The sequence below is a fragment of the Falco punctatus genome (genome assembly GCF_963210335.1).
Source record: "Falco punctatus genome assembly, chromosome: 6".
Lineage (NCBI taxonomy): Eukaryota > Metazoa > Chordata > Aves > Falconiformes > Falconidae > Falco > Falco punctatus.
The window spans coordinates 26142892-26170808 of record NC_137585.1 but is presented as its reverse complement, the minus strand read 5'-3'; the positions used below and the strand labels follow the sequence as shown (position 1 = coordinate 26170808).

Sequence of the window (27917 nt, the reverse complement as noted above, 5' to 3'; positions counted from 1 at the left end):
CTAAGCACTGCATCTATGCCCCCCCTTTATTTCCCCTTTTTTTTAAAAAAAAAAAAAAACAAAAAAACAACATTGCCAGGGATGGTGATTCCACCACCTACCTGGTGTAACTTCAGGCTGTTTCCTCTTGTCCTGTTGCTTGTTATCTAGGAGAAGAGACCCACACCCACCTGCCTACAACTTTTACATTTCATGTAAAAAGAAAAGGCTGATCACATTGACCTAAACATAAGATGTCAAGATAATGAACAACAGGACTGGAGCCATAATATATCCATAAGGAAAAAGAGAACTGTGAAATTCAGGATTTTTGTGGAAGAATGAAACAAAACATGAGGCACAATATCAAAACCATCACCCACTGCTAATGCATACAATCAAAAACCAGTTTGTCATTGCCAGTCAATAAAACTCAAAACAGATGATGAGCATCTGATAACCCCTGTCCCACGTCACACAAATGGTCCTGACACAACTACTTGTGCATACATACATGTCTCAGTTCCTGAAAGTATGTGCATATGAGAGCATGAGGGAATGAGATCTATAACAGAATGAGCGCAGATGGGTAGATGTCAGGTATCTTAGTGACTCTGTAAAATGAGTATTACCTACCCCTTCCATAAGGTCTCCAGAAGCGCTAAGAATTTGCCTCGCTTTGGAGATGGGGTTTTGTTTGTTTGTTTTTTAAAGTATACCTCTCCAACATTAACAACTCATTTCAATATCTCTTCATATTACCGGAGCTACACTGGCATCACTGGGAAAATGAATCTAAAACAGCTGGAATTTTCCTAAAGGTGTACATTGCAAAACCCAAGCTTCTATTCATCCTTCAATGTCCTAGTGGTGCAGCTGGAAGACTGTGGTACAAAGAGTCTGTGACCAACACCCTTGCTCCCTTCTCACATGTGCAGGTGTGCTCTGGGTAGCCTGTGATACCAACCAGCCCTGACAGAGTAGCCACAACTACTTCTCCAGCACATGCTTCCATATCACAGATACCATGTGACTGCTGTACATAATAGTATAATTAATCTGTGTACACATGATCAATGCATAGATAATCAATGTTTATGTATACACAACATATACTCATTTCTAAGTATATGTATAGAGCATTGTCGTGTCCTTGAAATATTATGTGCACCTGTACAAGAACTATAATTTTATTGCTATAAGACAGCATAGTATATTAGCCAGGGGACTTTTCAAACATCTGTCTTCCAGACTTGACTGCTATCAGCGATTGACAAACAAGTATTGTGATCAAGACCCTACAGGAGTACCAGGTGGACAGAAAAGGCTGGTGACACTCACCATGGATGGAAACGATGATGTGTGCTGTGGGCCACCCAAGGCTCATCCAATGCCACAGCAGGTGAGGTCCCAGCATCCAGAGGGATGCAAGATTGCTATCACTCTCTCTATAATTTCCATCCTTTACTGAATACCTTAATTAACCAGCTTCAAGCATTGGGTGCCTTTCTTACCAAGATCCCAAAGGAACCAGGACCTCCTCAGTGCAAAACAAGTTGTCATAAGCAGTTTCCATTTATTGTCACCCTCTCATACTCTGTGCTATGAAACATTTCCATTACTAGAAGAGCATTCCTAATCTACATTTGATTATTCATTAGGTTAAAAAAAAATACTATCACAACATGATATCTGACAGATACGATGAAGCTGCCTATAGGGATGCTGGTTTTCCATTCATTGCTTTACAGACAAGGAACCTTTGGAGAGCATCAGACAAATCCACATCAGGATGATACATCAGTTAATTGAAGTATTTAAACATTAGAAGGGGACAGAGAGATCCCCATTGAGTCCCACTTGAAGGCAACTCCTGAGGGGGTTGACGGTTTCTTTTTTTTTTTTTTTTTTTTTTAGAGCCTGCATACCCACCAGACCTCTGACCTGCAGCACATCTAGGAGTGCATTTGTAGGAAACACACCAACAGAAAGAGATACACAAAGCGAAAAAGATAGTGTCATCAAACAACATATTTCTTTCGCAGTGAATTCATAGATATTCCTTTGTGCCAAAACATAGTTATAGCTACCTTTACTGTTGGGAATCTGCAAGCCAGCCTTTTAAAGGCAGCGGTGACCCCATATAAAGTCTATGCAGGTGATGTTTAAGCCAGACTTCACCACTTTCAAGTCTCTGCGTACCTAAAGAGGGACATCACAGAACAAACAAAAGCCACCTCACCCAAATGACCCTAGGAAACTGGAAGGACGTGTGCTCCTCAACATACTTTTGAAAATCTTTTAAGTACAGTTGTGTGTATAGCAACACTGACACCCTCTATGCAGCTGTGCAGTGCTCCATTAACCAGGGTCCCTAGGAAGGCAGAGAAGACAATTCCCACAGGGCTCAGGACCATCAGCCAGGACAGGATGTGGGCAGTAGTGAACCAGAATGAACGAGCCCTGCCAGACCTGGCCTGACCACTGCAGTTCCAGCCAGCCTACTCTTCGTTACATTTCTCAGCACTTCAGGTTTCCCACAGGCTTGCTAGTTAAACAACGGCCGGGTTCCAAAGCTCCAGGAAACATGGTCTTGCACCCAAGTTGAGTGATGCCCCCAGATGGCACAGTAAAGCCAAAAAGGTCTGCAAAAGCCAGCAAGATTTTCTTCACCCAACCCAACACTGGTCAAGCCAACCCAGGCTACCCCTGTAGAAAGCTCATCAGTCATCTCCATACCGCGTTGTCCCACAGCACTGGTTTCTGAGCTGGCCTTGCGTGGCAGGAGTCCCTTTTGCACAAAAGGCCGTCTGAGTCTGTGAATCCGAGGCACCTCCAAGAGTTTCTCAGGCATTGGTTTCCCTTTACAGGATGAACTGCAAACTTGCAAAAACTGCTAACACATCACTGGGAAGTGTGACAAGATTTCATAAAGCATGGCTTGGAAGCAAAAATCAGGGAAAGGAGAACGGAATTAAGTATTTTTAGTAAGTTTTAGTATTGTGCTACTATACATCTCTTCCCCAATGCAAATTAGAAAAGGCTGGCAATACACAGAACCCACAGATTTATAATGCTGTATCTTTTAAAAGAAATCGATTAGGAGAGAGTTCAAAGTAAAAAAAAAAAAAAAAGATCAGCTTACCTCATTGTGACTCTGCTGTTTATTACACAAATAACACCAAGACACTGTATTGTGTATTTATGTGCACAGACACCTAATTGCACACCAGTGGTGATGATTTCAGAACACTCCAGGAAATGGAGATGGAATTTTTTTATTTAAAATGCTGTCCAAAACCCTTAGGCTGCTTCGGAAATAGCAGCTCATAGGTTTTTTTTCAGGGCTACTCAATCCATTTTTGCTAACACGCTCTGAGCAATTTTATGAAGGTCTGTTCAGCAGGGGCAGCACTGCAGCTCAGCTGGGCCAGCCATGTGTGGCACAGCATCCTGCAGCTGAGAAACACAGGCACGTGCTGGAACTGTGCCCAGAGAGATCACAGGAACAGTAATAAAGTGAGAGGAATCAAGTAACAGGAACCTCATCACAGTCATACCTAGCCTAAGGTCCGCTGCTTATATTGTCCTGATTAAATACCGCTGCCAATGACAGAAGTAATAAAGGTAAAGAAAAAAACCCATAAATAATGTAGTATAAGAGAAAATATTTGAATTATTGTCTTTAAAATTTCTTCCAAACATTACCTAGCACGTTTTAATTTATCACTTTGAAATTCACATGGATATTATGTAAGACTCAACACATACCAGGTTTATTGAGCTGTGTTGAGAAAAGACATCACATGGAAGAAGTAAAAAATGTTAAAATGTTTAAAATATTTGACTTCTTGGAAATACAGCAAAGAATTGAGACAGCTCTGCTGTCATAGCAGTATATTTATTAGGAGGCTAGTCCCAATGGGTCAAAAGGTTAAATGTCTGAGCCACTGAGAGAATTACAGGAGGCAGGAAACTATTTCATTAGATCCCAAGATAACCATGCTTCATTGCTGACCCTGGCAATACAGCACAGAATACAAATAATATTAGAATGACAGCACACAGCAACCCTTGGTGACAAAGAATAGGTATGTTTGGAAATAAAAGCAGAGAGTTTGGTATTTCACTGAAGTTAAAAGCTGTAGAAGAAAGTCTGGGGTTTTGTCAAGGTCGGGGTAAGGTGACAAAGTATTTTCTGTAGAAGAATCAAGCCATTTATTGAAAGCCCTGATGGCCTAGGCTTCTCAGGACAAAAAGCACTGAAAGTAAGCACAGAAAAAGCAGCCAGATTTCATCTTGTGATACCATCGTAAGATGTGCTACTATTCAGACTGAGATTATGTGCTCAGCATAGAGCGAGGGTTTCTGTCTTGCATTACCCAGGAAATTAGACCAGATTGTTTTAACAATCACTAAAAACTGGACGGTTCTTACTTGCAACTTGTGTAGCTGGAGACATTTCCAACATAAAAATCTTTTAAATGGTGGTTTAAAGAATCAAGTCACCAATATTTGAGTGAGCGGAGGTTAGCATGGGGGATCGGAGGTTAGCATGGGGGATCGCTCCACCAAAGTCATGCACCCCGAGGGAACCTTTCAGCCCCCTCTTTATACAAGCCACTCGTGTCTATTCATTAACTTTCCGGGAACTCATTAACATATCTCACACCTGGACAATTAGCACATTCCCATTCAAGGACCTAGTATACCTTCAAGTTAAACATTAACATATCTTGTGCCTGGACAACTAGCACACTCCCATTCAAGGATTTAGTGTATCTTCGAGTTAAAATATTAACATATCTTGTGCCTGGACAATTAGCACACTCCCATTCAAGGACCTAGTATATCTTCAAGTTAACAACATGAACATATCTCATGCCTGGACAACTAGCACACTCCTTATTTCACCCATTCAAGGATTTAGTGCATCCTCAAGTCAACAATAAGGGTCTCCTCAGATAAACATGAGCACACAGTTCTTTAAATAAATCATATATGGCCCATTATTCAATGGCGGCATGGAGAAGCGCATGTCTAATGAAAAACTTTTCATCGAAGACTCATTTATTAGCTACCTTGTAGAGGGGTCACCTACAACAGGCATCCTGATTTTAGGAACACTGAACTCTTGCTGTTGAAGTGGTACGTACCTGGAAACACGTTACCCACTTGGTATCTCTAAGCAGAAGCAGCACTGCACATGAGCTACCAGCTTGTTTCAGCAGGGATCTGGCCAAGCCTCTTCCAAGGGACTGAGGACATCACTCAGGTCCTGTCACTGGCCACCTCCTTTGTCCATCACACCTCTGGAGGAAACCCAGACCTGCTTCCTGTGGCCTCTTTTCAACTGCATTGTTACTACCACTATGTTAAAGAGGGAATGACAGGAAAAACAAAGAACCAAAGGGGAACACATTTCTGCTTTGATAAAAGCAACTACTTCTAAACCACTTCCAATCCATTTCAATTGCAAGGAGACTCATCTACTCTGCCTAACAAAAAGATGTCGTTTACCTCATTTATTTCAAGGGTAGAAAATACCATGAAACAAGAACTATTTAATCAAAAGGGAAAGATATTTAAGATGGACAAGTCCAAATGAGAAACACCATGAATAATTTAAGAAGTGATAGCAAGAGAAGAAATGACTAGCAAGAACAGCAGTTTCTTCAATGTTAAAATAGAAGTCACTGTATTATAACTTGAAAAGGACAAAAATACCGGTAGCATAGCAGTATTTAGACAGAAGTTAATAACAAGTTATTAGGAAAAATCTGTCTATATATATACACACACACTTTTAATATTGCCATGTAGCATGCATTTTCAAGGGAACCTGAGAAATTTGAGAACTCCAAAGAGCAAAGGAATATAACATAATAAGTAAATGAATAAAATTACCTGACTATAAACCTGTTTGCTTACATCAATCATGAAGAACCCAACAGACACCATGAGGACTTTGTTAATAGCTGGATTTCCTTGTCTTCTATGGTCTTTTAACCAAATAAAGTTAATCATTCCAACAATTAAGTTAATTTTGTGAAATAAAGATCACCTTTATCTTCAGATGAGGTGTCTCATTAAGTTTTGCCACACTAAGTTCCTGCACTGTGATGGGTGGTCTACAAATAAACAAGCCGATGAAAATAGGCATCTCTAAGAAACAAAACAAAACAACTCATCCAGCCTGATGGCACATTTAGACTGCTCATAAGAGACTGCAAGAAGCAGCACTTCATTGCTCTTTTCCACGGAGTCCACAGAATTGTTCCTGATCTTATCAGTATACATGGAAGTACATAAACTGGGTTTGTTCAGCCTTGAGAAAAGAAGGCTTAGGGGACACCTTACCACCATGTTCCAGTATTTAAAGGGCGGCTACAGAGAAGATGGAGACTCCATTTTTACAAGGAGTCACATGGAAAAGACAGGGATAACGGGTACAAGTTACTCCTACAAAGATTCTGATGGGACACAAGAGGAAAATTTTTCAGAATGAGACTATTCAGCCATTGGAATAATCTCTCCATGGAAGTGGTGGATTTCCCAGCACTGGACACTCAATATCTGGCTGGACGGGGCACTGGGACATCTTGTCTAGACTGTGCTTTTGCCAAGAAAGGTTGGACCAGATGATCTTTGATGTCCAACCTGGTATTCTATGGTTTGATGAAGTATTGTCCTATCACTATTAAAAGGAAAATGCATTTCAAATATTTGATCTTAAGTTTGCTGTTTATGCATGGCTGGTCTGGTCACCTCCTTCTGAAGACTAGTTGTAAATCTTGGATGAAACAACTGATGGAGAATGTGGACAGTCTAAAGAAATTAAGGATTGCCAAAAGCCCGGGGGGAGGAGAAAAAACACCATCTCACTATCTATCAGTCCGCAGCAGCATCAAGAGCCTAAGCAGCTAATGGAAAGGAAGTTGTTTTGCTTTCAGTGCTTTGCTGTAAGGTAGTTTCAAATGTCTCAGTCTACATGATTGAGAGCCACAGAATTACACAAGGGCTCTTGATCTGACCAGTAACTCAGGAAATACCCAGAAACAATGGATTGAAAGGATCTCCATCCGTTGTCATCTCAAAACCAGAGCAAAATAAATTCTTAGAAGCACAGGGCTCTCTGGAGGTCCTAATCCACGGACAGAAGATATATTTTTAATGGTACTTAGGAAATGCAGAACTTTTTTTTTTTTTTCCCTTGAGAGCATAAAAGTAAATATGAAGTAGGGAACTGAGTTAGGAGCACCTGAACAGCATTAGAGCCTTTGGACACTGTGGTATATGCTAAAAATAGCCAAAAATAGGAACTGAAAAATAAGATTAAAAAGACTGAAAATAGTATTAAAACCAAAAATCCTGAAGCCCTAGAGCAGGAGCTAGAAGTTGCAACAGTAGATAGAGGAATACAAAGACAAGAAATGCAGTGCAATAGCAGAAAGGTTGTGAAGAACCTTAACAAGAGTTAAGAGATGTCCAGGAAAAGGCGGCTTCAGCAGAAAAAGGGGTAGCCATCTTTTTTAAAGAGGGGACACAAGAAAGAAATAGAAAAAAATTAAATGAAGTGCAGGCTGCCATTCAAATTGTGCTGGAGGTGAAGGAAGATCAGAACACTGCTGATCACATACTAGGTGATGAGCAAATGCCAGCTTCATTCAGAAAGTTAGCAGGGAAAACAGGTACAGCAACAGCCACAAGAGTTGGGGGAAATTCAAACAACTGGAGCAAAAACATCTAGTGCAACTCACTTTTTGCAGGGCTTTGAGTGTTCTACAGAACATAGTACATGCTCTCCCTGCATTCTATTAGAAAAGAAATAAACCAAATGCAAAAATTTTGAAAGAGCACATTATTAAACACAGAGAGCCAGGGATCAAAGCAAAGCAGGAATAAGCAAATTATTACTGAAATGAAATTAGATGCCAATCAAGTTAGAACCGTACCAAATTATATTAGGTGTTTAAGCAGGGAGATGTGACTGATTTGCAATGGAATAGTAAAATATAGATCAAAACGAAATTGTTCAAGCAACCAGAAAAGTAGATGACAGGGTTGTGCTCAATTCAGAAGTGCAAGATAACCCAATAACTAAAAATAAGCTAATAAGATGGAGTATTCTTTCAGTGCTTTAAAGGCTTTGCTATATTATCAAGACTGCCTTAATGTTATATATCCCTCAGATGTCTCATTTTCTTACTGTTCTTAACAAAGCAGCAGCTACTGGGAGCTGCAGCTGCATTTGTGCTCAAGAGCAAAAGGGAACACAATTATAATGAAGATAGCTTCAAAGTAACAGTATATGAAGGATGAAGTCACCTCTCAGAGGTGATTACTGCCCCACCAGATAGCTGCTAGCTTGGGTGACCTTGCAGATAACTCCTGAGAGATCAAAACATTTTACAGAAAGACTGCAAGATAAACTTCTGCATGCTTTTTTAATGAGGATGAAGAAGAGACTATTTAAGTGGTACTCTATTACAGTGAGGGCCTGAAGTGTCAAGCAAAATTCATGGATGAAGAGGAATCAGAAATAAAAAGATGTAGATATCTTATAACTTGCATTAAAAGACTGACCATGCCTTTAAAGGATACAAGAAACAGAAACACTGGGTAACATCAGGGAGTAATTAGAGGGGTGGGGAGAAGACACTGCTGAGATAAGAAACTACTGCTTTAGTGAAGGGGCTCAGGGAAAACTATGAAGGACATGAAGTACTGAAGACTACAGTTACAGCAAGAAAACCTTTATGATCAGATTAGGGTAGCAGTAACTGTTATTTTGGGAGGGCAGGAAAACTATAAATAAATCCCAACCAGAACCACCCCTGTATGTTAACTGGCTCCAGGACTAGAGTAACAGTATTTAACAGGCTTGAGAACCAAAGGGAATCAGAGGGACTATGTAAACAGGAGATGCAGATCATAAGTGCATCTGAAGGGCCTGATGTCACAGCTGCTAAGGGCAAAAAAAGAAAAGGTAACTAGCAAGGGAAAGGACCGCTCTGTGCTCAAGTGAAGTCTGACTCGAAGAAGCACAGCAAGCCATACTAGGCAGCTTATTTTTAAGGGAGAATAATTCGGTGCTGATTTAGTAAGACATGCCTTTGAATGAGGTTAGTGAGAACTGGATTTCTATAGTTCACCCATACTGGGCAATAGTAGGGCCCAGCCCAAAAGAAAAACAAATGTGGGAATGTCCAAGTGAAGTACTTATTACTGGTCCAGCCCCAAACCCACAGTGCCGGTACAGGTATCTCGCAGAAGCTGAAGATGGATTGCAGTTTATTAGGGATAGTTTAGATCAGCAGGCGGCCCTGCGTTACGCACAGCTCTCCAGGCTGGTCAGTGCTGCAGCAGGCAGTACACCGAATCCTAAAATACACAAAATAGCACCAAACCCAACAGAACGAGCTCTAAACCTTTCAGCTCCACAAACAGCTCCAATTGCAGCTAAAGCATGACAGAAGCTGGAAAGACAAAGCTGTGTTCAGCAGTACATTTAGCAAATTTAGTAGAATAGCACTGCTATAAATTCCCTTTGATGTGCCAAGGGAAGCAGTACTGTCTTATTAACATGCTGCAGGCTTTCCTGTGCACCTGCTCTTTGTCCACCTAGCATGCTACAATTATACTCACACAGGTAACTAAGCAATACCCACCCAGTTAGTAATATTCAGAGGTGGCTGAAAACCCAGAAAAAGAAACCAAGACATCATACCTTGACCCCTGACAGAAGAAGGAGAGCGGTTTCTAGACTGCCCATAGAAGACCAAACCACCATTTGATCTCCCCTTTTCGTAAGAACTGCATATGTGGTCGGCACTCTGATAGCCCGGTCCGTATTGCTATGTATGCACGTACTGTCCTGTTACCCCTGAAAGGGACATTCATTTCTACTACTGGGACTATATTTGTCTGGTCAGTCTGTTCACCTGGCCTTTGAACACTGGTGGTAAAGTGGATGCAATCACTGCATTAGTCAAACATAGGTTCTTGGGCTCAACAGAAAAATTACTATGACATTTCATAGCCTGTAGTTAATAGCAAATTAAGATAGTTAATGTAACAGTCTCCTCTGACCTTCAGATTTATTCTTCTTTTAGTAGTCTTGGCCTTCTTAAAACATATCTTAAAGTGGCTCATTATCCTTTCTATTTTCACAAATTTAACACTGAAGACCTTACACTGGTAACTACTGAACTGACTCCAGTTAACTAAAAGCAGTGGTTTAATACTGTAATTATACTGATGCTGTCAGTGTCCTCAAAAGCCTGTCTTTTAACTGAGACACTAACAACACATAAGCAAAGAATACTTCTTGAGTATAAATTAGATATCATCAATGGGTTTCACAGAAGAAAATTAAAAAATAGACAGGAGTCACTAGTTAGGCAAAAAAGGAACTATATCGTAAACTCAGGAAAACTTTCTATGTAACCACACTCTTTTCACATTACCCCTCTGTATGATCAGTCCACCTCTCCACTACTTGGCTAAGTTAATTATTCATAACTAATAAAGATTATTTTTCCTCCTAGATAGCTAGAACTTACAGATACCACTTCACTATGAATAAGTAATAACATACTGACAGGAATCTTCTATTCATCTGGTCAGGAGGATGGTGGAGATAGATCACTGTTCATTTTATACACCAAGTAGATATCACAATGATCGTGGCTTTAAACATCACCTCATCATTTTCATAATGTTTTCCAATATCAAAGTGAAGACACTAGCCAATATTTCTCAAAGAGTATTGAGTATCTATGTCTATAAATCTCAAAAAGCCTTTGAATCTTAGAAGGCAGGAGGTCAGTGCTTTCTAAATACCAAGTCCCTTGTAACCTAGTTTCAAACTGGGCACTCATAGGTAATTTATTACTGTTGTTATTTTGAAAGCTTTCTGGAAAGATAGATTCTAGTTAGTATTTCTCCCCAAAAGTTTAGCAGAAAGCCTTCTCTAGATCTAGGACTTTTCATATTTTTAAATGAGAAAAATATATTAACCTTTCAGTTTGCAGAGTAAAGAATCTAGGATCCAATAAAGAGAAAGAATCAAAATCCCTTCCTTCCATACACTCATCCTGGCAATCCAAGGCTGTGTAAGTACTTTCTTATTTCTCAGACTAGGAGATACTATTTATCATACTTTGTTTTTGTTGTTCAAATTACCAAATTCGATTTGACAGTGTTACTGTCTTCAACCTAGTTGCTTTAATGTTCTATGGAACTTCTGTTGAGGGCGGTCCCAAAACAAAAGTTTTCATTCTGTTTTAAAATAGACATATGCTATAAGCATCATTAACAGCAATGGCAGGAAATTACGAATGATTACACTTTAAAAGAACAGGTATACGCTCTTTATAAGCAAGATGGCCAAAAACATTTAGCTTAAAAAAAAAGGCAGAAACTACATTGCCTTTCTCTCTGATTATAAAAAAATAAATTACATCATAAAGTAGTTTGCGTGTATACAAATCATCAGTTGATGCTGCAATTTTGTATTTTTACTGACCTGTCAGAATGCTTCAGAAAATCCATATAAATATTTTAAGATAAATCACGTAGCAGGAAGGACAGAAATGCTACCCCAATTCTCTCTTGAAACAATTGTGGTCCAAGTAAACAAAATCATAACAGTAAAATTACACAACCAAGTTTAATGCTGCTGAAATAGCCTCCTGATTTGCAGAAGACATCCATATTTTTCACCCAAAGTACTGTGGATGTCAACTGTGACTATTACTTAAACCACAAGGGTTAGTGCTTTTCTGTACGCCGAATTTAAATTGGCAAATCCCTACTACAGAGAACAGTTTTGAGATAAACTAATTAGATTTTGAGCTGTTAAAACACTGACAGTGAGTGATGGCCTGGCTGCTTGCCTTAGTATTTCTGCTGAACCAGAAAGAAACCCTTACGTTAATAACAGGGCATTACTAGAAGCGTTTTAAGATAAGACACTACCTGTAATAAGGAGCAGGCATTAGTGCAATCTGAAAGTACTTTACAGAGGCCACTGAAAGATCAGCAGATGACGGTGCGCTAAAAGCCATCATAGGTGACATTCAAGCTGAGGTTTATTGTGAAGGACAGCGTTGAAGTTACAAGGCTTCCCAAAAATTCCTACGTAACTTGTATAAGTATTCATTCAAGCACAACCAGTGACTGGTGCCAAAATAGAGATCCAAAACAAACATGAGCTTGAAATGGGTCAAAAAAACCCTGATGCTATTTCTGCTTTTGCATTGTGGTCCCACCTGCTTTCACATAACTATTATTAGGTCTTTAATGCAGAAATCTTATAAGGAAGACCCAATCAGCTTCCCTAAAATATAGTTAAACACATGTACAAGAAGCTACATGCTCCATGTAGGCTTTTTTGCTATTGATTTTTTTTTATGGCAGTTCTCCACTTAGTGGAGCTTTCATCACTGACCTTTGGGCATTATTCTGTAAAGTAACATACTGACTTTTTTCCACTAAGTTTCTCCAGCATTAGCTTGCTTTATTTTCATTTCAAGTGGTTCACTCAGTAGGAGCAGCCACGAGGAAAGCAGAATGGAGGAAAAAAAAATATTTTATACTTGAATACTATATCACAAGCCTTTGCTATATTTTCAGTAGTCAAAAAATTAGAGCCTATACAAATCTCACTAGTTTAATAACCAGATAATTCTACTGCAACATATATATATATATATATACACACATGCACACACAGAGCACATTTACAGAAGCAGAAACTAAGGCAAAAAGAAGGTTAATGCCAAAAGCCCGAATCCATTAACAGGACAGAGTTTTAGAGCTGCCACTATAGACTTCCCTTGCTTTCTTCACTAGGATTTTAAATAAATTATTTCTTTTAAAAACAGGCTACTTGTCTAAGCATATACATTTTGACAATTGGTTTCTATCTTTTCATAGCCAAGGATCAACAACAGTGGCCCAAATTCCTTCCCAGCTTGTGTGTCCATGGCAAGGGAACCCAGATCTCCTGGTCCCATGGAAATGATCCAGTTGTATTGGTTGTAATATCAGGCAGCAGGGAGGACAAGGAAGCGGGAAATGCTATGGGAGATGGGATAGGAGAGAAGAAATAAAGAACTTCAGTATTGTAAGACAGAAATCTTCCCAGATCCTTAACCTACCCACTGGCGTGACAGCTACTCTGGGCAAGACTAAACTCAATTTTGGGATACACAGGATACATGGTGCTGTAAGAACCTCAAATAAGCTTTGACTTAAGAAAAGTTTCACTGAATTTATAAAGGCATTTTTGCATTTGCATTCCCCATTTTCTCACTAAGAGTGTACCTAACATCCATTTTTTGAGAGGAGCAAATTGCTTACCCAGGATCCCCAGACTGTTACACTGCAATAGCAATTAATCTACCAACATGACAGAGACAGCAGCATATTTGTGCATCTTAACACCCTGATCAATTTTATTGAACAAAGCTGCTGTCCATTCAAAAACTGCATCTGTAAGAAAACATCCTGAACTGCTTCTGTTAAATAAGTTCAACCAATGCAGAGTACGTCGGAACCCTCTTTAGCATGAATTTCTCATAATTTTTGAAGTGGAATAAGGAGAGAAGCTCAAACATTTAAAGCCACATTCCTTCATCCACAAAAGCATTCTCACCTCTTCAGGAAGATGGGGAGCTAGACAGCTTCTTATAAGTACCTGGGATACTGTCAGAGACAGCTAAAAGGAAATTCGGTTTCAATGCTGGTTAGGTTTTGACTTCCATTTCAGCCTACTGAAAGTAACTGAAGAATCACATTTCTGAATACATACAAGGAGAAAAATAAACAGAAAACCACTCAGTTATTCTAAGTGCATTTCTAACAACTGCTGACTAATTTGCAGCTTTCAATTATGAAATGCCACTAACTCCCTGCATGTCATGGACTTTATATGTAGCTCAAACCTACACCTGGAATCTCACAGCACACACTGTAAATTGAAAAGCTCCTACAAAGATGAACATTCCCTTACATTAAAACTTCATTTGATATCTGGGTCAACTGAAAAATTGTCACACAGAAAGAACATATGCCCACAGTGTCAGCATGGTGGGCAACTAAGCCTGCAGTCTGTCCTTCTGATACTAAAAATAAGAAAATTAAAAAAAAAAATATCTGCCAGAAAAATCTTTCAGAAATGCTTTCTATTTACTGTCCCTTCTTCTTTCCTTTCTAGGAGCCAATTAGAGACCCATCAATTATATTTCCAAGCTGCTTTGTGATAAGTGTACCTTTACACCTAATTACTCCACTTACTCTATCAGCTGGAAAACATCTAATTTCCTTTTGCAGGTACCCTTTGGTTTTATTGACAATATCTTCTATAAAGGTATAGGACTGAATTCATCTTTCCTGACTGAACAAGCTGTTTTCCATCACCTATCTTTTTCTATGTATTGCTTCAGAAAGTCTGTCCTACTATTCCATGGAGTTTTCATGCCTGCACAGCCTGTATTTTCATAGCATCAAACTGACAGCATCAAATTCTGCAGAGTCTGGGGATTATTTTTTTTTTTGTAACAGCATAAGAAGTTGCTTTATGACAATGGTAAAGAATGCTTTTCAATATATCTAAATACTAATATATTTTGATATGTATGTATATGGGGTAATTATAAAGTAGAGGAAAATTTACTGCAATGGGGATGCAAACACATTTGGGCAATTAGATCTTGTATACTATTGAGCTGGGGAGGAAGATGGGGGAAGGACTGCTTACAAGAACTCCCCTCTCTGCTCGGCTTTTGTCCAGTTTAACAGTCTGTGATACAAAGTAGCCCAACAAAATATTAAAGATTATTTTCCATGTATATACTAAGGATAGATTTATTTTATTTTGAAAAAAAAAAAAATTAATCATACGGCTTATCTACAGAACAACCACATTCAGAAGTTGTACCCTGTACATTTCAGGCTAATTTTATAGTTGGTGCTGCTCGCTTCTATAGTTGATTTGCTTCACTATTTTAAAGAATACATTTTTTATTAAAGAAAAAAGAAAAGCTACCACAGAGATGAAGTGTTTCCCCTCCCACTCACTCCCACACACAATTTATTCATTCAGCAGTCCCGGAAATTCAGCAGGGAATTACCAGCCTGCTGTTCAGCAACACAGACCAGCTCCAGGGAAACAAAATTTTAAAAAAAAAAAAAAAAAAGCAGCTGTGAATTGTAGCTGCCATCAACACCGAATCTAACTGAATGCTCTTTCTGCTAATCTGCAGGAAAGAAGTCAAGTCAGAAAGAAAATTATTTTATTTACCAATAAATGCTATAGAAATAAGCTGGCAAAGATAACCTTATACTTCAGTGAATCAGATTGTTCAATAAAAGGAGCTCTGCACAGCTTAAGAAATTAAACCGATTGTCCTAAATCAAACAGGCTACAAGTAACTACTTTACATGTCTTTGTGTGGTTAGCCCTGCTACCGGGGAGGAAAGCCAGCCTGTGCTATCTGTTAGCCCCCAGCTTCCCAGCTGATGCCTTGGCCACAGATTAATTAAGTAGCACATAAATAGATGAGAGGGTGCTAGCTCAGCTACTCAGGTCTCAAGCGAGAAAAATCAGTGTTTATAGAAAGAACAAGTCACTGAACTGAAAGCAGCTTAATAAGATGCCTCCTCAGGTGGCTGCAGGAGGCCCATGGTCCGAGGAACGATTGTCCTATCACACTGGGAAAAGCTACAGCCACCAAGAACATCCTCCAAGCTGCATGAAGTGCCACCCACAAATAAAAACCTTGCACATGACATAGATGTGATCAAAGTATAGAGTCTGCTAAGAAGTCTGGTCAAAAATGTTTGTTTTTCTGGTTTGGTTTGTGGTTTTTGTTTGTTTGTGGGTTTGGGGGTTTTATTTTTTGTATTATCCCAAAGACAGATCCTCAGAAGGCATGTCATGACTGGCACAAAAGCCTTTCTTATAGCTCAAAGAGGCAGAATGCACTTGCCTCAGCCACTGCCAGCAGGATGGGGTCAACAGGAACATCAGTCTGACAGCACATAACAGAGTCAGAAATCAAACCCTGTCCAGCACCATACAGGTGCACCCAGCCAGTCATGAATGAGCTAGCTCATGCACTAGCATCAGTGTGATCGTGCTGGCATGGTGCACAGCTTGGGTCAGTCGCAATCAAGAGCTCACTATGAATAAGCTGCCTGGTGGAGTGCCACTCAGTGTACTACGCTGCTTCCAGGATCCATGGCAGTCTTTCAGTCAATGTGAATCTTTCTACATGCCACTTTCTTGTGCAGATGTACCTACAGTTCCCCATGGACAACCTCTTCCAACTGATGTGGGAAAAGAAGTCACCTTCAATGAAGTTCAAAAGCATGTCCATCATCCATGTACTTAAGAGCTAAGGGCACGTAACATGGTGCAAAGAGAGATTGCTTATGAAAACAGCTGTTTTCACCATGCTGCTGCAGTCACCATCTTAAATCATTACATGATCATAGAAAAGTCTCCCAGAGACCTGATGTGGATTCAGAAAGGCTGATGTACAAATGATTCGGTTTTCACCAAAAGACAACCTCAAGGAAAGCAATATGAACAAAATCCAGACCTTTGTTCAGTCTCTAGGGAACTCATGAAAGCTTTTGCTCCATTTGGACCTTATTAAGCAAAGCAGGTTGCCCTGAAAAACTCAGCTAACGAGTCAGTTCTGGCAAGGTACAACCACCAGTCACTGCAGATGGGTACACCTGAAGACACTTTCATTAATCCTGCTAAAGAAAACAGGGATATAACTTACTTTCAGCTTTGCTTGGTATATCGTTCCCCTTCATACTCACAGATGTTTCCAGGTTCTTGGGTAGTTTGAGTGAATGATTCAGCAAAGCGTACAATTTTTGCTGTCTAAAACCCACACTCTTACAGGGTTCAGGGTAAGGACTGCATGGCATATGGTCTGCAAGATGCCTACCTTTACAAAAGGCATCTTTTGTATTTTTTACAAAAGGCATACTTACATCTGCCCATCTGAAGTAATTGGTGCTACAGAGCAGTTGAAAGTAATGGCAAAGAAAGAAAAGAGAATTTCTAATGGCGTTTCAAACAAATCTTTTCCAGCTAGTTGCAGAAAGGTAAGACAGAAGGTGAGAATTAAGCCAGGCAGTTGTTGTTCCTATATGAGAAAATATTCCTGGCAAAAAAATGGATTTCATAATCAAATGAACTTCATATAATACAAGAAAATAGAACATCTGCTCACGTTCGAAATATCTTCATTGCTTATTCAAAACTGTTTTTATAACCCCTATATATCACTGTCTTGGAATAGAAGATTTATCCATAGGGCTTGGAGATTTCTGAGAATCAATCTAGGTAAGTGATGTTCTGCCTTCATCTTATTCCAGATCCCTCAAAGAACTTTGCTGTAAAGTGAATTTAAATCTACTGACATTAAGTCTACATTTAGGTTAGTTACTCATTCAGTCCTTAAGAGAAGTAATTTCAAAGCTGCAAAGCATCACTAGATCATGCACTGAACACCACTCACAAGCTCTCATTTAAGCAGCTGGATTACATGAAACATTAATATGCAATTTCTTTAAAAGTTACTGGGCTCCCCAGATTTTACCTTGCTGTTTTCCTTTAGGTCACAAAGTAAGTTTGACTATGAACAGTTTTTAAGATCAGGTGACACTATTTAAAGTATGATTAATACTTTTCCAAAGGTGCGGTCTACTGGCAGGGGGGAATACCACCACCACCCAAAAAAACCCCACCAACCGACTACAAACACAAACAAAACCCACCCACCCATCAGATAATTTTCCATTAAAGATGTTCCTTTTCTACTACAGAAATAGCTACTCCTCCCCACTGTATAGACATGATATGCAGATAAAATTTTTCATGGATACAGACACCTCATTTCAAAAGCAAGTCAGATGTAGCAATTATTATACTCACTTATATAAATACATTGATCAAAGTCTTTAGGGGGAGCTGGACTCATCCCGCGGCTTAGGCCTACATTAATCACAGGCTAGGTCATACACACTTTCATAAATCTTGACTGGTAACTCTGCTTATGCTTTAAATTTCCACAATGAAACAGCTGCTCAAGTCCCTAATGGCTCAAGAGGTAGGAATAAGTATGTAGATGATAATCTTGCTTCTTCAGGACACTTCTTTGCCTGTTAGAAAACCAGCATCTTCCTTTTCATCTCCCACCCACCCCTTGTTTTTTGGTTGGTTTGTTGTGGGGTTTTTTCCAAATACACCTAATGCTTCTGTGAAACATGATTATTATCTTAATCTGGACCTGGAGAATGACTGAAGCATCTCATACTCAAGGACTAAACTGGATTTTTGAAGTTTCAGCCCTAACACACTCAAATGAAAGATTGAGACATCTCTGCAGATGTTTTAAGATGCAGATTTGCTCTCCTAACTTAAAAGAAACACAGACTTAATGGTCATATGAAGTTCTGGTGATTTACTCTTTATTCAGCACAGAAGATGAATGTAAACATCCAAAAACTAGTTACCAAGCTCCTTGTGCTGATACATTTAAAGGACAAATATATTGATGACAGTAAGGGAGAGATTTCACACTAAAAGGCATGAAAATCTGAGGTGGGTTCACTTCGAGTCACGAAAAAGAGTAAAAGCAGTGCAAAAGAGTCTCAACATTAGTAAAGGAAGAACAGCAGTGCTGCAAACCCTGTTTTAGGAGACTGAATGGCAACCAGATTGATCTAGTAATTTTTTAAGTGGATTTTCAATAAAGATGCAAAAGAGGTCTCAAAGATGCAAAAGAGATGTCAATCCGGCAAAGCACTTAAGCACGTGATAACCTTAGCATGTAAATAGGCCTCCAGGTTTCTATGGCACTAATAAAGGCGTTGTTTCATTGGATAAGAACAGAACTGATTTTCTCCTTGCAGCTACTCAGGTAATTATTTCAGGCTGAATAAGGTCTGGACTATTCACAGAAAGATTCACTATTACTTGAAAGAATGACCAGTGAGATATACCAACCAATATATTATCCTGGGTGTATTTCGCAATCCTAAAATTGAAGATTTCTCATTTATTAAATTTTCAGGGAAACTTTCATAAACTTTAATATGTGATATAAGTAATACAATAAGTATCATCTATAAATGACCTCTCCAAAGTCATTAAACATGAGGTTATGTGATGCAATTCTGCATACTTTTATTATATTTAGTCTCCCCTTGATAGTATTTTGGAAGGATCAGATAACTGTTTAACTTCTTTGAAAACAGTCAATCTTCAACTACCTTTTAGAGACAGTAATATATCATAATGAATATTTCACAGAACAAATGGGTTCTTGGTCTGTTTCCCCCAATGAGGCTTAGTGTTCAGTTTAATACAGAAAGATCAATGCAAACCAGCTTTTTAACAAAACTCCATGCTATTAATAAAGCAGGGAGAATAAATACTCTTCCAAGTGGGCAGCTGTGCCCATTGAAATGGGAATCTGAATCACAAGTCTACCCCCACTCCACAAATTTATTTCTCACAAACACTGGAATCTATCCCAGCCAGCCACATATCCATTACCAAGGCTGATTTTTCCATATTTTTCTACCAAACTCACCCCTCTAAAGATATGCTGAATCACTGGCATCACACAGCAACATATTCACAGTGCACATGTGCCAGATAACCTCAGCAGGTTTTTGTGGTTCTGCATCTGCAATGCTCGTTAGAATTAAGCTTAATAACATCAGTGAAATACTAGATGATCTTATAAGATTACAGTATCTTTTTTTGGCTAATTGAGTTTTATATTCCATCTGCATAACGGTCCAGCTCAATTGAAAGAAAAACTTAAAGTATGTAAACACAAAAATTCAAAACAAATCAACTTGTTTTGCTTCAGCAGCAAGTTTAGGAAACATATAATCCTGAGCAAAACAAAACAATCACTCAGTTTTCTACACAGTCTGTCCAACTGTGCCATCATAGCCAAAGCCAAGTACTATTTCAAGTCCTCATTCTTCCAAGCAGTCCTGAAAAGCTATCCTCATGCAGTCCTCTTCCACAAACCACCTAAGAGTAGATAAGCTAGATGGAATTAAGAGTGAATAGAGAGACACCCACAACAGAGCATCCCTCTTGCCTGAGAGGTTGCATTCAGACACGTTAGGCAGGCTGGTTACATCCCTGCTGGCAAAAGCGCCCCAAATCAGGGCTGGGGGCTGGCAGAGCATGGTGGGTCCCCACGCTTTCCCCCACAGCATACTCACAACTAGGTATTGCTTCAGTCTGCGATACATGATCCCTGGCTGTCATCATCCTTCTATCTTTTGCTGTTGATCCAGGAAAATAAACTTCTAGAGCATCTTTTTTCCTGAAGAGAGTTGTTTTTTAACCAAGATCTAGTACAGCTTTCCTCTTCAGACACACAAAAGGTTACTTTGACCTCTATAATTTGCTCTCAATAGCTAAGAGAAGAGCTTAGGAGTTCCTCTTTGGCTTCTTCCAAGGAAAACAAACCAAATAAAGATACTTTCATAAGGTAGATTAATAAAGCAAAGAATTACTTGGAAGCACTGTATTTGACAGAAACAATTCCAACCATACTGTCTTTAAAAAGAAAAACACTTGATATGTGTATTACGTCGTTACTGAGCAGATCCAGAATAAATCCCTAGAATAAAAGTTGCATCAACATGGCTACGAATATTTTGTATTTCTAATGTAATCCAAGCTTGTTTATCTCAGTGAAGCTTCCCATTTCCTGTATATACCCCAAGCGACAATTTCACTTCTCCTGTAATAAGATACAGGAGCTCCTCATTTTGGTACAATCATCTATTTACCACTCATACAGGCCAAACTACAGCAGATTCAAAGTAAGCAGTGTGGAAAATGTAATAGCTCTGTAAATCAATAAGGGTATTAAAAGTGCAGAGAGGAGGGGAAGGACAGCCACTGCCTGGAGATCACAGTCCAAGGATTCTTTCTGCTGTACTTCTCAGTTATCCGACACCTACCTGTGATGAGAGCTTTTTTTCCCCCCAAGTTGATTTATTCCACTGCAGTTTCTCTGGTGTTAAGAGCTAAATTGCAGAACTTGAGGCTACAAGATAGAATTGCGTGAGAAATATTTGCATAGATTTTACTAATACATATTCAGCAGAATCAGAGAAAGCCTTTGGTCAGCTGGCAGGATGTATCTCTCAGCTTACATACTTTTGGCACATGTCTACATTTCCCCTTCTCCTTCCTTTGTTAAAAATGCAACAAAATACACAAGTGAAAGCAAACTCCTGCTAATTCCTTCAGGACAGAATTAATGTGGCCTGATCCGAAAAGCTTTCTCTTCAGAAACCACTTAATGAATCATTGTCCCTTAGTATTTCCAGGAGGCATGTGCAGATTACTTTGCATCTTTAATTCAGTAGTCTAGAGCAAGTAACAGGAGAGTTGCAGTTGCTGCCTACGCATGTAGTTCCACCCATTTAGAAGTAACATGCTCTGCAAGAGCATCTTATTATATTTCAAATATTCTCGTACGCTTCACCATTCCAATTCACCAAAATCAGATGAATCTATTTTAAATGTTTTATTCAGCTATTATTAACAAATCTAATATTCATGTAGCATTCCTACTATGGCTTGTGGAAAGGAATAGAAGTCTATACTAAGATTATTTTTAACCGACTTTTTGCATTCTGACCTAAGGTTACAGTCAGTCAGCTCCAGCAAAGGCACTGGGCTGGTCCCAAAACTGACCACAACTAAATACCGTAGGATGGCTTTCTTGAGGCAACATGCAAGCAGCCGAGATCATTCCTTTTCCTGGTAGGAACAAAACAGAAGTTGGGGGGTTTTTTTGGAAGGTGGGAGGGGGGCAGAAGTTAACTTCAAAGTGAAGAAGGCTAATTTTTATATTAATATTTTATGCATTTTTATGGAACTAAAAATCTTCTGTACTTGATCTGCATCTGTATTAACAGTCTGTTTGAAAAGCAAAAGAAACTTATATAGTAAGACGTAGTAACATGAGACAATAAAATTAAAAAAAAGAAAATACTTCATTCTGCTTGTGGAAATACCATGCATGATCTGTACTCAGTATGGCCCCTGTTGATCACAAGGAACAGAGATTCCTTTTTATCACAGTTACTTCATAATGACAGAACTTAATTACACCTATAAAGAAAAGCAGCAAAGTGCCCTCTGCCTGTCAGCTTTTTTCTGTGACAAGTCTGAGCACTACACGAAAATAAGGATGGAAAAAATTCCCATGAAAAGGTTTTGATTAGAGCACACACAACCCTGTTACCAGATGTAGGCATAAACTCTACTTAAAGTTATTTAAGGGCATAAGTGGAAGACTTAAGAAGCCTGTCAGGAAAAGTACAGAGACACAAGATAAGGAACTCCTAGGCAGTGCTTTTGTCTGGAAGATGAGGAGATAAGGCACTGAATAATGACCCTTTTCCGTTGCCTAGGTTTTGATGGTTAGATTGCTACAGTTGTTGCTCAGTTATATATGTGTATATATATATATAACACACACGTCCAACAAGCCCACAGACATCAAACGAGGGAAGCAGTGCAGTAAAGGTTATATAGAACATGTGAAGAGCCTTGGGTTAGCCTGAACTAGCACAAGACTGAGCACACAAGGAAGAAACCCTGCAGCCTCTGTCCAAGGGACAGATCTGCAGTGGCTGGTGGAAGGGCTGATCAACAGGGGATTCACTTCTCTAATTACAACGCTGATGGGTTAATTGCACACATTGTCTTGAATAACTTCTGCCTTACATATTGGGCTGCAACCTCTGTCTTGAAGTTGAAACACTATCCTTGAACACTTAAACTTGGAGTAACGTAGATGAAGAAATAAAACAATGCTAGGGCTTTCTTGTACAAAAATCCTTCCTGAGTTGCTATTTCAGTTTATGGATGAGGAGCTGCATATTCTTTTCTCCCCTCTTCTGCCACATGCTTCAGGGGCTCAGGGCAATGGAATATATCTGAAGGTACTCCTAGCCTGGTGCTTTCTTAAAATGATCTTTTCCACTGTGATATTAATGCCTTTCCAGTCTGTTTGTTGAAGATAAAGCCCTTTCTCTTACATTTTATGTCTGTTAATTTATCTGACAGAAATGCATGAAATTATACTAGCTGCAACTCTGATGACTTTGTTTTCCTCCCAGAGAATGAAAGTTGTATTTCCTTTTCATCCTTAAGGTCTTCTTAGAACTGATATTTCCAGTGTATACCTCAACTGCGGCATTCTTCCAAAGTAAAGGCTTTAGTGTAAGCTGCATGATTTTTCCATATTGCAATAAATCTGATTTTATCAGCTCTGTTTAGGAGAAATAGTCAGAGCACATGAATCATATTGGATGGATAACTCCCAGCATGACTGGAGTTTTCAGTAAACATAGCAAATGACATACTAATAAAGCAGATGAGAGACTTGGCACTTAGAGGGTGGGGTTTTTTAAGTCACTTCTCCCAAATTCTTACTGTACTGGCACTCCTTTTCTCAACAGCTTATAAAAATCAGACTAAGGAAAGTCAAAATGCCTTGCCAAGGACCGCTCAATGACATGGGCAGGCTTCCACCTGGCTCTTTGCTGATCCCTCACATAACAAGGTTAATTAGTTACAAACACTATCATCATCTCGAAGCCCAGCCTAAAATTCTGCCATTTCATTATTTAGGAGTGTTTTGGTTTTATTTCTTGAGCAACAGTCCTCTGCACCATTTTCTACACTCAAATACCAGACAACCTCACCTTCATAATGAATGCAGCTTTGCAATATCACTAAAGACAAAATGCCAATCCAATTTGAGTTCCTAAGACTCTACAGTGATGGCTTCTGACAAGGTAATCCAGGCGTGGCGTGTTTTCAAGACACTAGATCCGAGGTGGCAGTCCTGGGTAACACTAGCTTTGCTGCTCCAAGCATCCCTGGATAGAAGGACATAAGCATCCCTTGGGTCCTTATAGTCATATGCTACTCAGGGCTTTCCTCACCTTTACCCTTCCTGAAGCTGCCAATATTTCTTGTTTACGCTGTTGGCAAATCTGTATTTAGTTTGTGCCTGGGTTTGAACCTTGCCCGGCAAGCTTACCAGTCCTCAGGACTTCTCTTGTCGCAAGGACACCTCAAGTACTTCTGCTGTTTCAGCTATTGCTCCCCACAGTAGTCTCAGCCCTGACACTTTGTCCTTTCCTTTATACAAGTATCCGCGACAGAACTCAGGCAAAAGTAATTTTGATTTAAAAAGGCAGAAGAGATGAAAACCAGCTCTTTGTGCTCGCTCCAGTCTGCTTCAGCCTGACAGTGGGATTTTAACGATAATCTGTTTGTTTCTCTTTAGATTAAGAGATTCATTTTTTCCCCTTCAAGGTGGTGAAAATGTTTCCTCTTTCTTTTAACCATTGGGAAAACACTACTAAAATTTGAAATGGAGGCTGAGCTGTGGAACTTGCCTATTCAGGTTAAAAATATTTTTAACCAGTCACAAATTGTACAGTTTAGATGGTATTCAGACATGCAACAGTATCTGTGTACACATATACACACTGAAAACCAAATCTCAGACATACAGAATAAGGTATACTCCAAAATACCACTGAAGCCACTGAACACGCTCATTTCACTTAAATCTGCAGCACGTCACGTATCACCACCACTTGCATATACCCTAATCAAGAGATTGTGGATGCCAGCAGGAACCCCCTGATTGACTTAAGAGGATCTTGACAGTGTTGTCCCCACTTGCAAACATCCCTGCCTGCTGGCCCTAGCCAGCAAGTGAGTCCAAAATGGAGTTCTGATTGATTTAAAATATATATATATATATATTCAGAATATGCTGAAAACTCATCTCTCTAGTGGAATTTATTATGTTTAAAGAATAACCACCTGCAAAATCTGTATTCATCTACAGCTATATTCTGTATTTTCCAGCTTCCCTTGAAAGAATAATTTCCATCTGTTTTAACAATGTTTGAGATCAAAGACTGGTTTAATCATCTTTTCAGCACAAAAACATTGCCACATGCCTAAGAAAAAATAAAAGAAGTCAAATTTGCATTTTAAGCCTAAAATAACTGTGAAACCACTAAAGACAGTAAGGCTGGCTTTTCCCCAGTCACATCATCTGAAGCTGTCTGGGCAGGTACAGCCAGTGAGGGATGGGAGGGTGCTGGGTTACTCAAGTCCAGCCTCACATTCCCATAGCCTTACAGTAGAGAGAGGAATGCAGACAGTATGTGTTTTTTTTTAAAAAATGTTTCCTTACTTGACCATCTCAAACTTACTTAAAAGCATAGGACAACATTGTTATTGGATGTCCCAAAAGACTAGACCCTTCCAAACTTGATATAAATCCAAGCAATTCTACCATATATCTTCATGTAGAAGGAACAACTTCCAACTGAGTTTTGTTATTTACCATTGCAGCTTTAAATCAAGGACTGCTGCTGCTTAGAAGGGAGTTAAGGGCATGCATTGAGCTTACTAATTAAACAGTTAATTGCCAAGAATGATGACAATGAACTTGACCACAGAGGAAAGAAAAGGAAAACAAAGATAAACATTTTAAAGGTTGTAATTGCAGGAAGAACAGCTCCTCATGTTTAACTGAGGATATCAGATTTGAAGTAGCAATGGAGTATCTTCATGAAGCTGAAACAACAAGTGGACCTTACACAACTACATGGTAAAGCACAGTAATTATACCACAGATGGCAGAGAAACAAGTAGTCATATCTCACCAACAAGACTTACACAGATACTTAGTCAAATTTCTCATTCTACCTCACCCACTAACTGTGTGATTATACCTTCCCATCTTCCTACAGGGCTCAAAATAGTTAAGACACCTGGATGTATCATGAACAGTTTCTGATATGTCAAGGTACTGATTTCATCATGACTTGCTTCTTGCATACACTTATCAAAATCAATTGCCAATAAAAGTCAAGAAGATGAAAAAAGTTAAGAAGGTGTAAATAAGATTGTTTATGAGATTCATTCACCATTTGCTTTAGTAGATGCAGGACCAGCCCCTGTTTCAAGGGATCTCTTTCTTCATTACATTGAGCCAGTTACAGACATAGTACTAAAAAAAGCCGACCAATTCTTCTTGTATGATTTGCAGTACCATCTAGAAGAATGCAGACATTCATAGTTCATCTTCCCAATACATATTGGAATAGTAAGCCCAGATCTCCAGTAGTTCTGCCATTTGCTTCTCCTCATCCTCCAGCATGTTACTTTTTTGCTGATAAAAGAAAACCAGCAATAGAATTATTAGATCAGTGTTGTATTTCCTACAGAATTTCTGTTCTGTACTATTTCGACAGAGAAAGTGGTAGCAAGTCTGCTAAAAGCTAGACGACTCAGTTATAGATTCCCTGACTCAGCCAAACTGTAGGGCAAGCCACTAAGGGACACTTCTCCCCCAAATTTATATTGGCCCTTCCCCCTGCAACTGTTCTTGAGACCTGTACAGTGCCCATAACACACATTATATCCCCCCCTGCTCTTCCAAAGGAGAAATGGAGTCCCGTGACGCCTGTATTGGAGTCCACATAAGGGGAATAAAACAGGGAAACGTGAAGCAGAAACAAGTGTGGAAAATGGGTCCTCACATCGGAGTGTCAGCCTGCCCTGCACCCCTGATTAGACAGGGGAAGAGAGCTAAATATATGTTCTCCTCCCCTTCAACTACCCCCTCTTGCTTCCTCAGGTAACAGCCTGCTTTTAAAGGACTTACTTAAAGAAAACACACACAATTCCCGCACCCCACCCCCAAGAAAATCACCCATTCACCTTAGCGCAGCCTAAAAACATGTCACTGAACAGAGGGGGGAAAAGTGCATAAATAACAGAGGAGCAGATAGTGTGGTATGTTTCCTTTGACACAGGTCTTGCCGCGTTGAAGACCATCCATAGCAAGGCAAATTGAAAGCAAGGTAAAATCTGGAAGTCAGTAACTTCACCCTCCAATCTCACTTTAGAAATTCTAAGCTATCGTTATGTTTTTGAAATCTTACACAAACTCCCTTTTCTATTGCAAGGGAACCAAGGACAACAAAAAGGAGAAAAAAATATTAGCATCTTCCAGAAAACATTATCTTCAATTCTCCAACTAGATGCTTATCCAGCTGCTGAACACATCACTATATCCTCTGCATCAATAAACTCCAAAATAATCGTTATTCAATGTCTAACCAATGAAGCAGAACAAGACCAGACCAAGCACTGTAATTTCTTGGTTAAAGCATGCAGAGAGCTATAATATCCACAGTCAGAGAACTGAAGAGTGCAGAGTCCCACTAAAGCTGTCACTGAAACACAATATATTAGGTGTTACCATGAATAGAGTGTACTTCAAGAAGAAGAGTTTCCTTTTATATGCATGTATATGTGGCAAACTCATCCCAGTGAATTAATATGGTGTTAAAGAAGGTGTGTTGCAGGGCTTCTTCACCTGAACATTTCTACATAAGCGTCATTTACAAAGCTACATGAACCAAATTAGTCTGATATGCTGCATATGGACATTTCAGCTCTAGCAATGAACAGTTTGCCTGTACCTAAGATAGCACAAACAAAAAAATATTCCAGCTATGGAAGTTGCATGCTGGGCAAAAGAAAAGTACAAAGCTTGCCTCTACTGCAAGGAACTGTTTCTTCTTTTTATTCCTTAGATTTCATCTGACCCCACTGCCCTTTTCAGAAAGCAACAGAAAAGAAACCAAGTATTTGTTTTCTACCTACTGCCCACAGTTACAATAAATTCAATAGAAGTTTGATAATGTTAAAAATCACCCTCAATTAAATAGTAGCTTAACGATGATGCAATTTGTATCTTCAAATTAATTGTATCATAGTATACTGGGTGCAGCTGGGATGGAGTTAA

The 27917-nt window shown here is 39.3% G+C and overlaps 1 protein-coding gene across 10 annotated transcripts in view; it reads right to left on the bottom strand.

The window, feature by feature from the left end:
* Positions 1-27917, bottom strand: part of LOC308065808 (protein bicaudal D homolog 1) — a 318237-nt gene that overhangs the window by 233741 nt on the left and 56579 nt on the right. The window contains exon 3 of one of the 10 annotated variants that reach the window (XM_080392287.1): positions 54-26273. The exons of the other annotated variants lie outside the window; for them this stretch is intronic. Within the exon in view, the coding sequence (XP_080248413.1) occupies positions 26175-26273 (99 nt within the window). The 3' untranslated portion in view covers positions 54-26174. Of the gene's footprint in view, positions 1-53; positions 26274-27917 lie in introns of those variants that run through there. 10 annotated transcript variants of the gene reach the window in all.